General features: G+C 54.3%; 1 protein-coding gene across 3 annotated transcripts in view; it reads left to right on the forward strand.

The window, feature by feature from the left end:
- SLC5A10 (solute carrier family 5 member 10) overlaps window positions 1-11129 on the forward strand; it is a 38508-nt gene that overhangs the window by 429 nt on the left and 26950 nt on the right. For 2 of the 3 annotated variants that reach the window (XM_039560238.1, XM_039560240.1), the window contains exons 2-7: window positions 746-817; window positions 1615-1719; window positions 2326-2385; window positions 2568-2672; window positions 7751-7856; window positions 9418-9498. In XM_039560238.1, the coding sequence (XP_039416172.1) occupies window positions 746-817; window positions 1615-1719; window positions 2326-2385; window positions 2568-2672; window positions 7751-7856; window positions 9418-9498 (529 nt within the window). The remainder of the gene's footprint in view (window positions 1-745; window positions 818-1614; window positions 1720-2325; window positions 2386-2567; window positions 2673-7750; window positions 7857-9417; window positions 9499-11129) is intronic. The other variant, XM_039560239.1, reaches the window with a different exon arrangement.

The following is an 11129-nucleotide window of genomic DNA, read 5'->3' on the forward strand; positions in this document are numbered from 1 at the left end:
CCTTTCCTGTGAGGGTGGAGGGGCCCTGGCACAGGTTGCCCAGAGAAGCTGTGGTTGCCCCTGAATCCCTGGAAATGTCCAAGGCCAGGTTGGATGGGGCTTGGAGCAACCTGGAATAGTGGAAGGGGTTTGGAACAAGATGAGCTTTAAGGTCCCTTCCAACCCAAACCATTCTGGGATTCTGTGACTTGCTCTGTTTTGTGTAAATCCTCTGCCCCTTTCACCCCCTATGGAAAGGCTCCTACAGCCTGGGAGCAAGGTGGAATTAACCATGGAATTAACCAATTAACCATTTCTCCGCCAGCCTCTGTCTGCGGGGTGTGAGCAGCTCTGCCCCTTGTCTATTACAAGGTGTTGAGCCAAATGCCCTGATAACAGCCCTGATAGCAGAAACAACCATCAGCTACAGCAGTTGCAGATAAAGACTCTCCAGTCGCATTTATTCTGCCTTGCAGAAAAATCCTGGCCAAAGCTGGGTCCCTATTAGCCAACCTGTCTGCTGGGGATGGCACGAGGACAGGTACATCCTCCCTGCTTCCCCCTCTCCAGGTGCTTCCTTTGCTATTCATGGCTCCAGGTACCTGGGGTGCAGCCACCTTTTCATGTAATTAAGCTCAAGTTGCAGAGCTCCCATTAATTATCGAGTCTCCTGTCTCTTGGCTTCTTGTCTGGGAGACTTGGGTCCTGGTGACTTGTCTGGGTTTTTAGGGAAAGAGTGCCCTGTGCTGATCTTTCCTCCTCCCAGTCTTCCTGCAGGGTGAACAGGAACACTGTCAGTGGCTATTTCCTTGCTGGGAGAGACATGGCCTGGTGGCCAGTAAGTACAGACAGACCTCTGTCCCTCTTGTGACACCCTTGGCACAGGGACATCCCCACCACTGCCACGCTGAATTCCCTCCCTGCTTTCTCCACTGCTTGCCCATGCTTTCCCCCATCCTGTCCACCTGCTTCTGCCAGAATTTACATCCTCGGAGCTGCGTTTTCCTTCTCATTGCACAGAGTTTGTTGGGTCTTCTCACAGGCTGCTCTGAACAAGGGGAGGGATCCGTGGAGCCAAACTTCCATCTCCACCATTCCTGCATGCTCCTGCTGACTCCAACAAACTGCATGTCCCAAGTTTCTTTTTTCCCCTCTTATTTCTGTATGATCTTGACAAGCTGGCTGTAGGTCCTGTGTCTGGCACTGGCTCCTTGCACAGGGCCACCTCCAGCAGGGTGTGAGGCCACTGTGGCAAACACAGCGATGTGTGGCTCCTCATCCTCCTGGAGACAAGAAAGTCAATCCCAAACCCACCAGGGATGTCCAGATGAGCTGGGTTGTGGGAGCATCACGTTCAGCTACCTGAAGTTTATGTGTTAAGGGATTTTCTTGCTAAATACACACACATCCCTCATCCCACGTGGGGGCTCTTTGGCCACACTTTACTTTTAGAAGCAACTGGAGCCCTGTTGCTCCAGTTCAGACATTATTTTTTCCACCTCCTTTTCCTGCATTATCCCCTGGGGAAGCACCAAAGCTGGTCCAGCTGGCACGGCTGCCGTGCCAAGCCGCGGGGAGCCGGCCTTGGGCCACGGCACCTGCGAGCACCTGCAGCACCTCCTCTGCTCCCCACAGATCGGCGCCTCGCTCTTCGCCAGCAGCGAAGGCTCCGGGCTCTTCCTCGGCCTGGCCGGGACCGGCGCTGCCGGGGGAATCGCTGTCGCCGGCTTCGAGTGGAATGTAAGAAATGTGCGGTGTGATTAAGACAGTGAGTTCTGTCGCAGCAGATGGGCCATTTCACAGTCTCGAAAGGTTTGGGAGGAGCCGTGCAGGGGGTAATTAACACAACCCTGCTAACTCAGCTGCTCCAGTCTCTAAAGCATGTACTGTGAGGCTGGAGTCAGCTCAGCTCCACGTGCTCAGGGAAAAGGACAATTTGGAGCCGAGTTCTTAATCCAGTCCCTGCAGGTCCCAACAGGGACGTGACTGAATAGGTCACCCATTCCCTGCTTCCCCACACGTTGTATCCAAAGTCCTTGGGTCCTGCAGAAAAAAAAAAAAGCATTTAGCTTGTGTGGTGCTCAAGGAGTTGGTGGGAAATGTCCAGTCAGGAGCTGAAGGGCTGAGGGAAGCGGGTTCCTGCTGGCAGGGGTGGTGGGGGGGTCTCCACCATGACCCTGTGCCTGTCATCTGAAGCCATTTGGAAGTGTAAATGTGCCCTTGAGGGTAAGCCAGAGCTGGGTCAGGAGCAGGGGCAGCTCTAGCGCTGCAGTCAGTGTTGAGCTGCAGTAGGATCCATTTTTTCCCAGTTTTTTCTGTTTGTTCCATGTTTCCCCTTCCCAACAGGCGACTTATGCTCTTCTGGCACTGGCCTGGGTGTTTGTGCCTGTCTACATCTCATCTGGGGTATGTACAGCTGCCCTGATCCTGCTGTGGGGAGCGTGGCCTTGGACAGGTCCCCCACTTCCAGGAATCCCATGGGACGCCCGAGTCCTGCTCTGGGAATAACACTGTCCCCTTGCCCTCCCAGGACCATCCCAGGAGGATGGGGCCTGGGCAGGGCAGTGATGGTTCTCCCTCCCTGGCAGATTGTCACAATGCCTGAGTATCTCCAGCGGAGGTTTGGAGGGGAGAGGATCCAGATGTACCTCTCCAGCCTGTCACTCCTGCTTTCCATCTTCACCAAAATCTCGGTGAGTAGTCCCCCTTTCAACTCTGTGACCAATCCAGGACTTATTTCCAGTTCTCAGAAGGTTATTTTTGGGTTCAAACCTTGTGTAGCCAAACTGGGGGAGAACAGTTACTGCAGGATGCTCCAGGAAGGAGTGGGACAAAAAGTGGGAGTTTGTGGGCAGGTGCTGTGTGTGACATCCCAAGAATTCATAGGTAGATCCAGAAGCGATGGTCCTTTCCAGGGCGCCCCGATGGATGTGTGGCTGTGTGTCAGGATTCCCAAACTTGCCTTGTAGCAGAGGTTGTGAGTGAAACGTGCTCAGAGGTTGGGCTGCGTTGCCTGGGTTTGTGTCCATGCTCTGGCAGCGATGCTTTCTGGCATTCCCAAAGGACCTGGCAGAGCCAGGGACTGAGCTGGGAATATATTCATTCCTTCAGGGCTCATGGGTTTTCTGAGGAAAGGAAGCCTTGCTGCAGCTAGAAGCTCTTCAAGCCTGTACAGAATGTGCCTGATTTCCAGGCACTTTTCCACAGGGATGTTTCCCCCTCATTTTAACCTCATTCACAACTCCCCGTGTGCAGCCTCCGCTCACGCTGGTAACCATGGGAAGAGTTTATCCAAGGTAAAACAGCTCAGGAGCCTGTGATACCAGGTCTAGGGCAAGCAGGAGAGAGCCTGGCACAGACAGCCCTGGGGGGCTGGAGACAGCGAGACAGAGATCAAGAGCAAACAGCTCAGAAAAGCTGGAGAGAAACCTGCCGGAGGGAGCAATCCTGCTCTGATGGAACAGGTGGATCTGACCCGGGCTCTGCCGCGGCTAAAAGAAATGTGCTTTTGCAGATGGCTGGCTGCAAGAAAAGAGCTTTTGCGCGAGCAGAGGCTGTCTGAGGCAGGAGGGGCGCTGCTGGCGCCCACATCGAGGCGCTCAGCGTCTGTCTCTGCCTTCACCAGCTCCAGCATCTGTGAAGGCACCATCGCTCCCTGCACGGCGGTTCTGCAGCCCCAGACCCTGGGCTGAGCTGTGGGGGGAGCTCTGGCTGTCCCTCCGAGGGATGTGGAGGATGGAGCAGCCCAACCCGGGCTCTCTGTGCACATCCGGCCGCGCTTCATGCAAAGGGAGAGGCTGCATCCGCCTTGGACAGAGCTCAGCGCTGCTGATGGGAATCCCTGGCTTCAGGAGAGCCCTGTCTCTCCCTCCTGAGCTGCTCTCTGACCCTGGGCAGATTTGGGCTTAACAGGCAGGTTGCAGAGACATTGCAGCCCTCTCCACAACCCTGCTGGCTCAGGGCTTCCAGAGTGGCAGATGTGGCACTGGTGACTCTGTCGCTGCAACTCTGCCCTGTATTTCCCCCCACAAAACCATGCTCTGTCCTGCTGGAAGGCATTCTTCCACATAACTAATATTCTTTATATCCTAGTCGTATATGGTGTTGGAAATCCTGCAGCATTATTCCTGAAAGCATCTTGGTAGCTTTTGAAGCACCCATTCAGTTTGCAAGTTTGGACAGTGACGCTTGGATCATTCTCTTATTGTCCTGATATCCAGTAAACTCTTGTAACTCACTCCCCATATGTGTCACATCTCCTTCCTGCTCCCAGCAAAGATCCAGGAGGAGCTCAGGAGACATGCTGGAGCACGTGTGAGTCTGTGGTCCCTGGTTCTGTGATCTGTGGGGTTCACACAGGTCCCTCCTGGCATTAAAAAGGACAGGATTTCTGCTGGGATAATTTGTTCTTGCTGGTCTGAATTTGAAGAACGAGATCACTGTTAGTTTGAGGTTGTCTTTCAGTCTCTTCCCAGGCATTAACCCATGTCCCCTCTTGTCTCACCAAATGATGTCCTACTAAGCTGTGGTCCCTTTGGTTTCCAGCCTCTCCATGGCTTTGCCCAGAAGGGATGGATGTCCTACAAGCTCCTTCTTAGCTTGGGAGGTGGTTGTGGTGTCACCTCTTGCCTAACACCAGATGAACCTGCGGTGACCCCTGCGCAGCGCCTGCTCCCATGGGAACCTCAGCGGCTCTCCGGGCCCTTCTCCACACAGCCTTGTGTTTGGAGCTCCATGGACACTCCCAAACTCCTCTTCCTGAGGCTTTCCTCAGCCAGTGCTGTCATTTCTTTGGTCTGCTGAGCTTTCTCTGATCTCTGAGTCAGGCAGGATGCAACAGAAGAGGAATCAGGCTAATAAGGGGATTATCTTGGCATCTGGCTCCATTCAACAGTAAATCCTACAGACAATGGCTGTTTCCAGCAGTGGGTTGGGATGAGTGTCTGCAGACACGAGGGGCGTTGCCAAACTGGCCCGATGTCCCCATCCCTGTGGTGGCCGCAATGGGGAGTGTGGGAGGGAAGCGTGAAACTCAGAGCAATTAGGCAGGGCTGTGACCCGAGGGGTTTCTTTGGTCCTTGCTGGGGGCCGCCTCAAAGCCCAGGATTATCTGGGCTTTTCCTGCCTCCTCTCCCTGCAGATGCTGTGTTTACAGACGGATTTTGCTCTACGTTCTCCCAAGCTGTGACACTGCATCAGTGCTGCTCCCTCAGCTCTTCGTTTTGGCAATGGGGATGACAGACCCTCCTCTCCTGGAAATCTCCTTTTGGTGGACCCCAACCTTCCACATTTCATGGCAGGGTGCAGCAGGGCAGCCCAAAATCCTGCTGGGAGCTGGTGTCCCACCCAGCTAGGAACATGTGAGGAGTTGCACAGGCGTCCTAGCCTTGGCAAAGAGCCCCTGGAGACTCCTCAGTACCCTGGGCAACTTGTTCTACCGAGGTTCTGGCTTCACCAATTGCTAATCCCAAGCTGTCTCCAAAGCCAGCTTTTATTGGGAAGGCTTTAGCGACAGTTGGGTAAGAACAAGTTTCCAAGTGAGCTCACTGGTGGAGGCAGGGATCTCTCTGGATTATGAAGCCTGACTTCAAAGTCTTCTCCTCTCCTCTTAAGGTTGAAAGGACTTATTTTATGAATAGGTCATGCCTGGTTTTAATTAGCTTGTTTTTGTTTTTGGGATGTCTTATTAATGCCTCGGTCACATGTGCTTTTATTTTTTCCCACCCTTGCAGAATTACCAGGAAGGGAGGTGGAGATACCTCTGCTTCCTCATAGCAAAGGCTTCGACTCATTTGCAGACGACTGCAAAAATGATTAAGCATTGAGAAAGCCAGGAGAAGCAATGATGAAATATCTTGTCCAGGGCTGAATCTTCCAGCTGGGCTGTGGGGAAGGGTTGCTGGAGGAGGGGGAAAAAAATCGGGGTGAGGGAGAAAACTTCCTGGGTGGTGCTGACATGACAAGTGATGGATCCCTCTGAGGGACACGAGGAGCTCTGGAAGACACCAAGGATGCTTGGCTGGCACTGTGCTAGGAAGGCTTAGAATATTTTGGGTTCCCACTTCAGGTCTTGTTGGGAGGAGGTGGCTGAGGGCCCTTGTTTGGGGCTTTTCTGCCTTGTCACTGAAACTTGTGCTGTGCGAGGGGTTCAGTTGTCCTCTTGTAGCGCTGCTCAGGGGATGGATTGCATTTGTAGTGGGAAAATATTTGAGGAGCCACTGGTAGAGGTCATGGCATGGTTGTCCATGAGTTGGTTCCTCTTCAAGAGGTCATTCCAGGGCTGAATTCCTCCTTGGTGTTGACAAGGACTCTCCCAGACCCACGGCCTATCCCAAGTGCAGCTGAGGACATGTAGTACCTCCCTTGGGAATGCCAGGCATAACTGTGGTGTAAAGCCTGGTCCAGATGCCGTGGAAGAGGCCCTGAATTAGGATCCTCAAGATCATGGTGTAAGTGCTCTTCTGGCTGGTTTGGTTTGATTTAACTGAGATGGTGTTTAACGCAGGCTCAGGTGCTGGGGAACGGCTTTTGTGTTGTGCTGAAGCTGGATGTGTGCTCCCCTCCTGGGTTTTGGGCTGGTGGAGCCCTCCTGGGCAGCTCACACCTCAGATTTGACATTGCATGATCCTGTGTGGCCCCTCTCCATTACTCAGTGCTGGTCCTCAGCTCCGTGTGGGAATGTGCCCGAGCAGAGCAGGAGGGAGGGCAGAGCTGGGCCGAGGAGGGCTGACATGGGAAATAACGCCTGCCCAGCACCTTCCTAATCCCAAGCAACTGCTCCCACATGATGGGGCAAGACAGCCCTGCTGCTGGGGGAGGGTTGCTGGGAGGTGTGTGAGGAGATGTCAAATCAGAGCCGCTGTCTCGGCTGTGGGAACCCGTCACAGCTCGGGGCCAGGGTGTGGAGTCGGCTCTTCTTGCCTCTTCCTGCCCCTTCTGGCCTCATTCCCTTCTCCAAACAAGGTTTTTGTGAAGATGCCCCAGCTGAGTGCTGGGGATGGCTGAGCTCAGCTATGGGTGGAGACGTACGTGGTGGTGGCACTGCCACTGTCACTGTGCCTGGTCCTGTCCTCCCAGGGTGTCACGGCTTTTGCTGAAGGAGGTGTTCCAGCTCAGAGTCTCTGCTTTATATCTCATTTCCAGAAGGCTGTGACACCCCCTTGAACGTGGGTACAGTGACAGCTGGAGCTGCTTGCTCTGCTCCCTGCGGGCTGGGGGAAGGTGGTCTGTGACACAGCCACCCCCTGGGACCCCAGGCTTCAGGAGTGTCCTCCTGGTGTGTGCCATAGGGTGTCAGTAAAGGCTCCATGGAGACCTGAATGTGACTTTCCAGTACTTAAAAAGCTTATAAAAAAGAGGGAGAGCGACTTTTTATACAAGCAGATAGGGATAGGGCAAGGGGGGATGGTTTGAAGTCAAAGAGGAGAGATTTATGTTGGATATAAGGAAAAAATCCTTCCCTGTGAGGGTGGTGGGGCCCTGGCACAGGTTGCCCAGAGAAGCTGTGGCTGCCCCTGGATCCCTGCAAGTGTCCAAGGCCAGGCTGGACAGGGCTTGGAGCAGCCTGGGATAGTGGGAGGTGTCCCTGCCCATGGCAAGGGGTAGGAATGTGATGGTCCTGAAGGTCCCTTCCAACCCAAACCATTCCAGATTTCCATGTCCTCACTGTACCCACAGAGCTGGCTGTTTCCCTGCTGTGTCACTCTTGCAGCAGCCCTTGGGTGGTGGGTGTCATCTGTCCCAGCTCTCACGTTTCCTTTTCCACACCCAGACAGACCTGTACTCGGGGGCTCTCTTCGTGCAAGTCTGCCTGGGCTGGGACCTTTACCTGTCCACTGTCCTGATGCTGGTGGTCACGGGGCTCTACACTATTGCAGGTGGGTTGCTCAGCATCTGCTGGCCTCCATTTTTCTTCTTTCACTGAAACACACCGCTCACCCTTCTGCTTTTATTTTTATCATTTTAAATTTTTATTATTTTTGCTCCTGGAAGGATTAGGGGTTTATACCAGTGGGGTTCGTGTCCCTGCCCATCCAGGCAGTATCTGAGTAGTTTTCTGGAGCAGGTGTTGACTCAACCCATGACCTCTCTTTTGTCATTGCACCTTTTCATTTGTAATAACTCCTCCCCCACCACTGCCTAAGCACTTTCCTGTGTGGGTACCTATTTGTACCAGCAATAATCAGGGCTTCTCCTATTACAGGATTCTTTTTGTGGGATTTACAACCTGAGAGCCCTTGACCTGGCTCCTTTCCCTCCCTCCTGCCCTGCCCTCAGTGCAGCCTGCTGCCCTCCCTTCCCAAAGCTTTCAGGAATATTTCTTGGCTGTGCTTCCCTGTTGTGGGACCGGCTACTTTTGTGCAGGGTCAGCCCTTATGGTGGTTCTGTGATCCAGAGGTGATGAGGGTTTGGAGCTGGAGTTGGAAACTGTGGGTTCCTGGCTCCCAGCCCCACTCTCAGAGCATGGGACTGCATATCCCTGCCAGCCCTTTGGGTTATTATTTTGGCTGGGACATTTCCTCACCCTGCAGAGAATCCTCCCTCGTTATCTCATCCCAGCCATCCAAACGGGAAACAATTTAAAATATATCCGTAACACGGTGGATTTTGCAAGACTTTGGTTTCAAGCAAACCCCATCTCGGGTTTTTCCTGCCCACAAGGCCTGTTGTGATGTGAGGCACCTCAGTATGAGCGCAGCCAGGTGCGATCATTGCATCATTCCAAATCCCAGGCATGGCTGGGGATGGTGCAGCCCTGACTTCCTGGGATGCGATTCGGTGACTGGGATTGAAACTGGTTCAATTTTTGACCCATTTTTTAAAATTCTGCTCCTTTTTAATGCTTTTGCTGGTGTGCTGAGTGATTGATTTCTGGCTGGGTAAGCAGGTCTGGGGTTTGCAGCAGCTCTGCAGGGAGAGCTTGGGATGGAATAGGAGAAACACTGGATGGACAAAGGGGACCCTGCTAAGCACCAGGTGCTGGAAAAATAAAACTGTAGGGCTGGGAGGGGAGCTGAGGGGTGTACTAAGGGGGGACTGGGATTTAGGGAGAGGTGGGATGAAGGTGAGATCAATGTCCTGGATGTGATCTGCCACTGGAGCACCCGAAGAGCTGGGGCTGGCTGGTGTCCTCCTGATTGTGTGGAGGTGTGTGGCTGCATCCCTCCCCTCCAGCCATCCCTTGGCTCTCCTTCCAAGCCCCTGGTGAGGCTGCAGCCCCTGTGGCTCTCGGCTGCTCCCTCCCACCCCATCTGTGAGGCTGGGGACCCATCGAGGAGCTGTTTCCCCTTGCCCCTGCAGCTCCCCTACCACAGTGTCAGCAGGACGAGGCTGGTGACAGGCATGTCCCTGCCAGCTTGGCAGTTTTACTGGGATTTTCTGACTGCTCCAAGCCTGAATCCAGCAGTGCTTCCAACACTCTGCCTTTCTCCCATGCAGGGGGTCTGGCAGCTGTCATCTACACGGATGCACTGCAGACACTCATCATGGTCCTGGGAGCCATCGTGCTGGCAGTGAAAGGTAAGAGCTGGGGCAGCACAGATCCTCCCCTCTCTCCTCCCCAGCCAGGTGGTCTCAGAAATAAATATTCAGTCTGAGCAATCTGGTGGCCAAGATGCCCAGCAGGATCCTGGTCTGTGGCAATCACCTTAATAAAATCTGTGTTCCCCTTGTGTCCCTCCAGCACTGCGCTTCCCCTGTGTGCTGTTCCACCAGGGCAGATGCCATAAAGCTGGTGCTGCTGCAGGTGCCATCCTGCTGGTGCTCAGAGCGGGGCTGTCCCCTGCCCTGGTGACATTCCTGTGGACACCACTGCTCCACATGTTTGCGTCTCACTCAGAGACTGATCAAGGGTTTGACAGCAAAGCAGAATTCCCGGCTCTGCTCTGGGTGTTTTGGAGGGGTCTCCAAACAGGATCCCAGAGCCCAGGGACGTGCCTGGCAGAAGGTGGTGCCGGAACAAGGCACTGCTGCAGGGTTGGGATGTGGATCTTGGTGCCCCGCTCCGGGTTGGAGTGAGGGTGGTTCATCACCAGCCCTTCCTGTAGCCCCAGCAGTGTTGTGTCTCCCCACTTTCAGCCTCAGAGCATCCTTGGGAGGCTGGGAGCTTTCATCAGCCTGGCTCTGCCATCGGGGCTCTTGGCCCCGAGGAGCAGGAAGCAAAAAGTCAGGTCCCAGCTTCAAAGGCAGGGGTTTAACTACAGAGGATGATTTCTAGAGGATCTCCTGAGACGACTTCCACTGTCTCCTGGGGAAGGCTGCTTAGGCAGGCAGGTAGGAAAGGCTCTGACCCAGAGCTGTGGAGGGTCAGAGCCTGGTCCCGTGGCTGCTCCCCTGTGCCAAAGCAGAGCCCTGGATGCAGCAAGGCATATTCACAAAAGTCAGATGAAAGGACAGAGACTTTGTGGGGAAGGGACAGTGGCACTGAACTACCCTGGCAGCAGAACAGAGCTGCTCCAGGCAGGATGACTTTGCCTGTCAGGGCAGTTTGGAGCCGTGGCCGCAGCCTGTGTGTTAGACAGAGTGCCTGGATGTTGGGATTGTTGTTTGGAGCTGTCCTTGGCCGTGGGGCTCTCTGAGGCTTGTCTCTGCCAGGTGCAGCTGTGCAGAGGAGCCAGAAGAGGAGGGCAGGTAGTCAAAGCCTGGAAAATGCCCTCTGGCAGTTGCAGAGCCCAGTTTGTTTTGGCTTTGCTGCCTGCAAACGTGGCACAGTGTTTGCGGGGAGGTGAGGATGCTTGGCAGAGGCAATGATCCAGGGGAGCCAAAAGACAAGCTGCTGGTTGCACAGGTTTTTCCTCAGGTCCCAGGAGACCTCAGGACCTGGAGGTGGGTGTGCTCCAAGGGTGCTCGGTTTGCTCCAGCTCCTGTCAGGCTGTGCTAATAAAGGACACTCAGTAGAATCCCAGAATGGATTGGGATGGAAGGGACCTTAAAAGCTCTTGTTCCACTCCCTGGCATGGGCAGGGACACCTCCCACCATCCCAGGCTGCTCCAAGCCACATCCAACCTGGCCTTGGACACTTCCAGGGATCCAGAGGCAGACACAGCTTCTCTGGGAATCTGTGCCAGGGCCCCACCACCCTCACAGGCAAGAATTCCTTCCCAAATATCCCATCTAACCCTCCCCTGTGTCAGTTCACTTTGCTGAACAG

This window comes from Corvus cornix, chromosome 14, assembly GCF_000738735.6.
Source record: "Corvus cornix cornix isolate S_Up_H32 chromosome 14, ASM73873v5, whole genome shotgun sequence".
Lineage (NCBI taxonomy): Eukaryota > Metazoa > Chordata > Aves > Passeriformes > Corvidae > Corvus > Corvus cornix.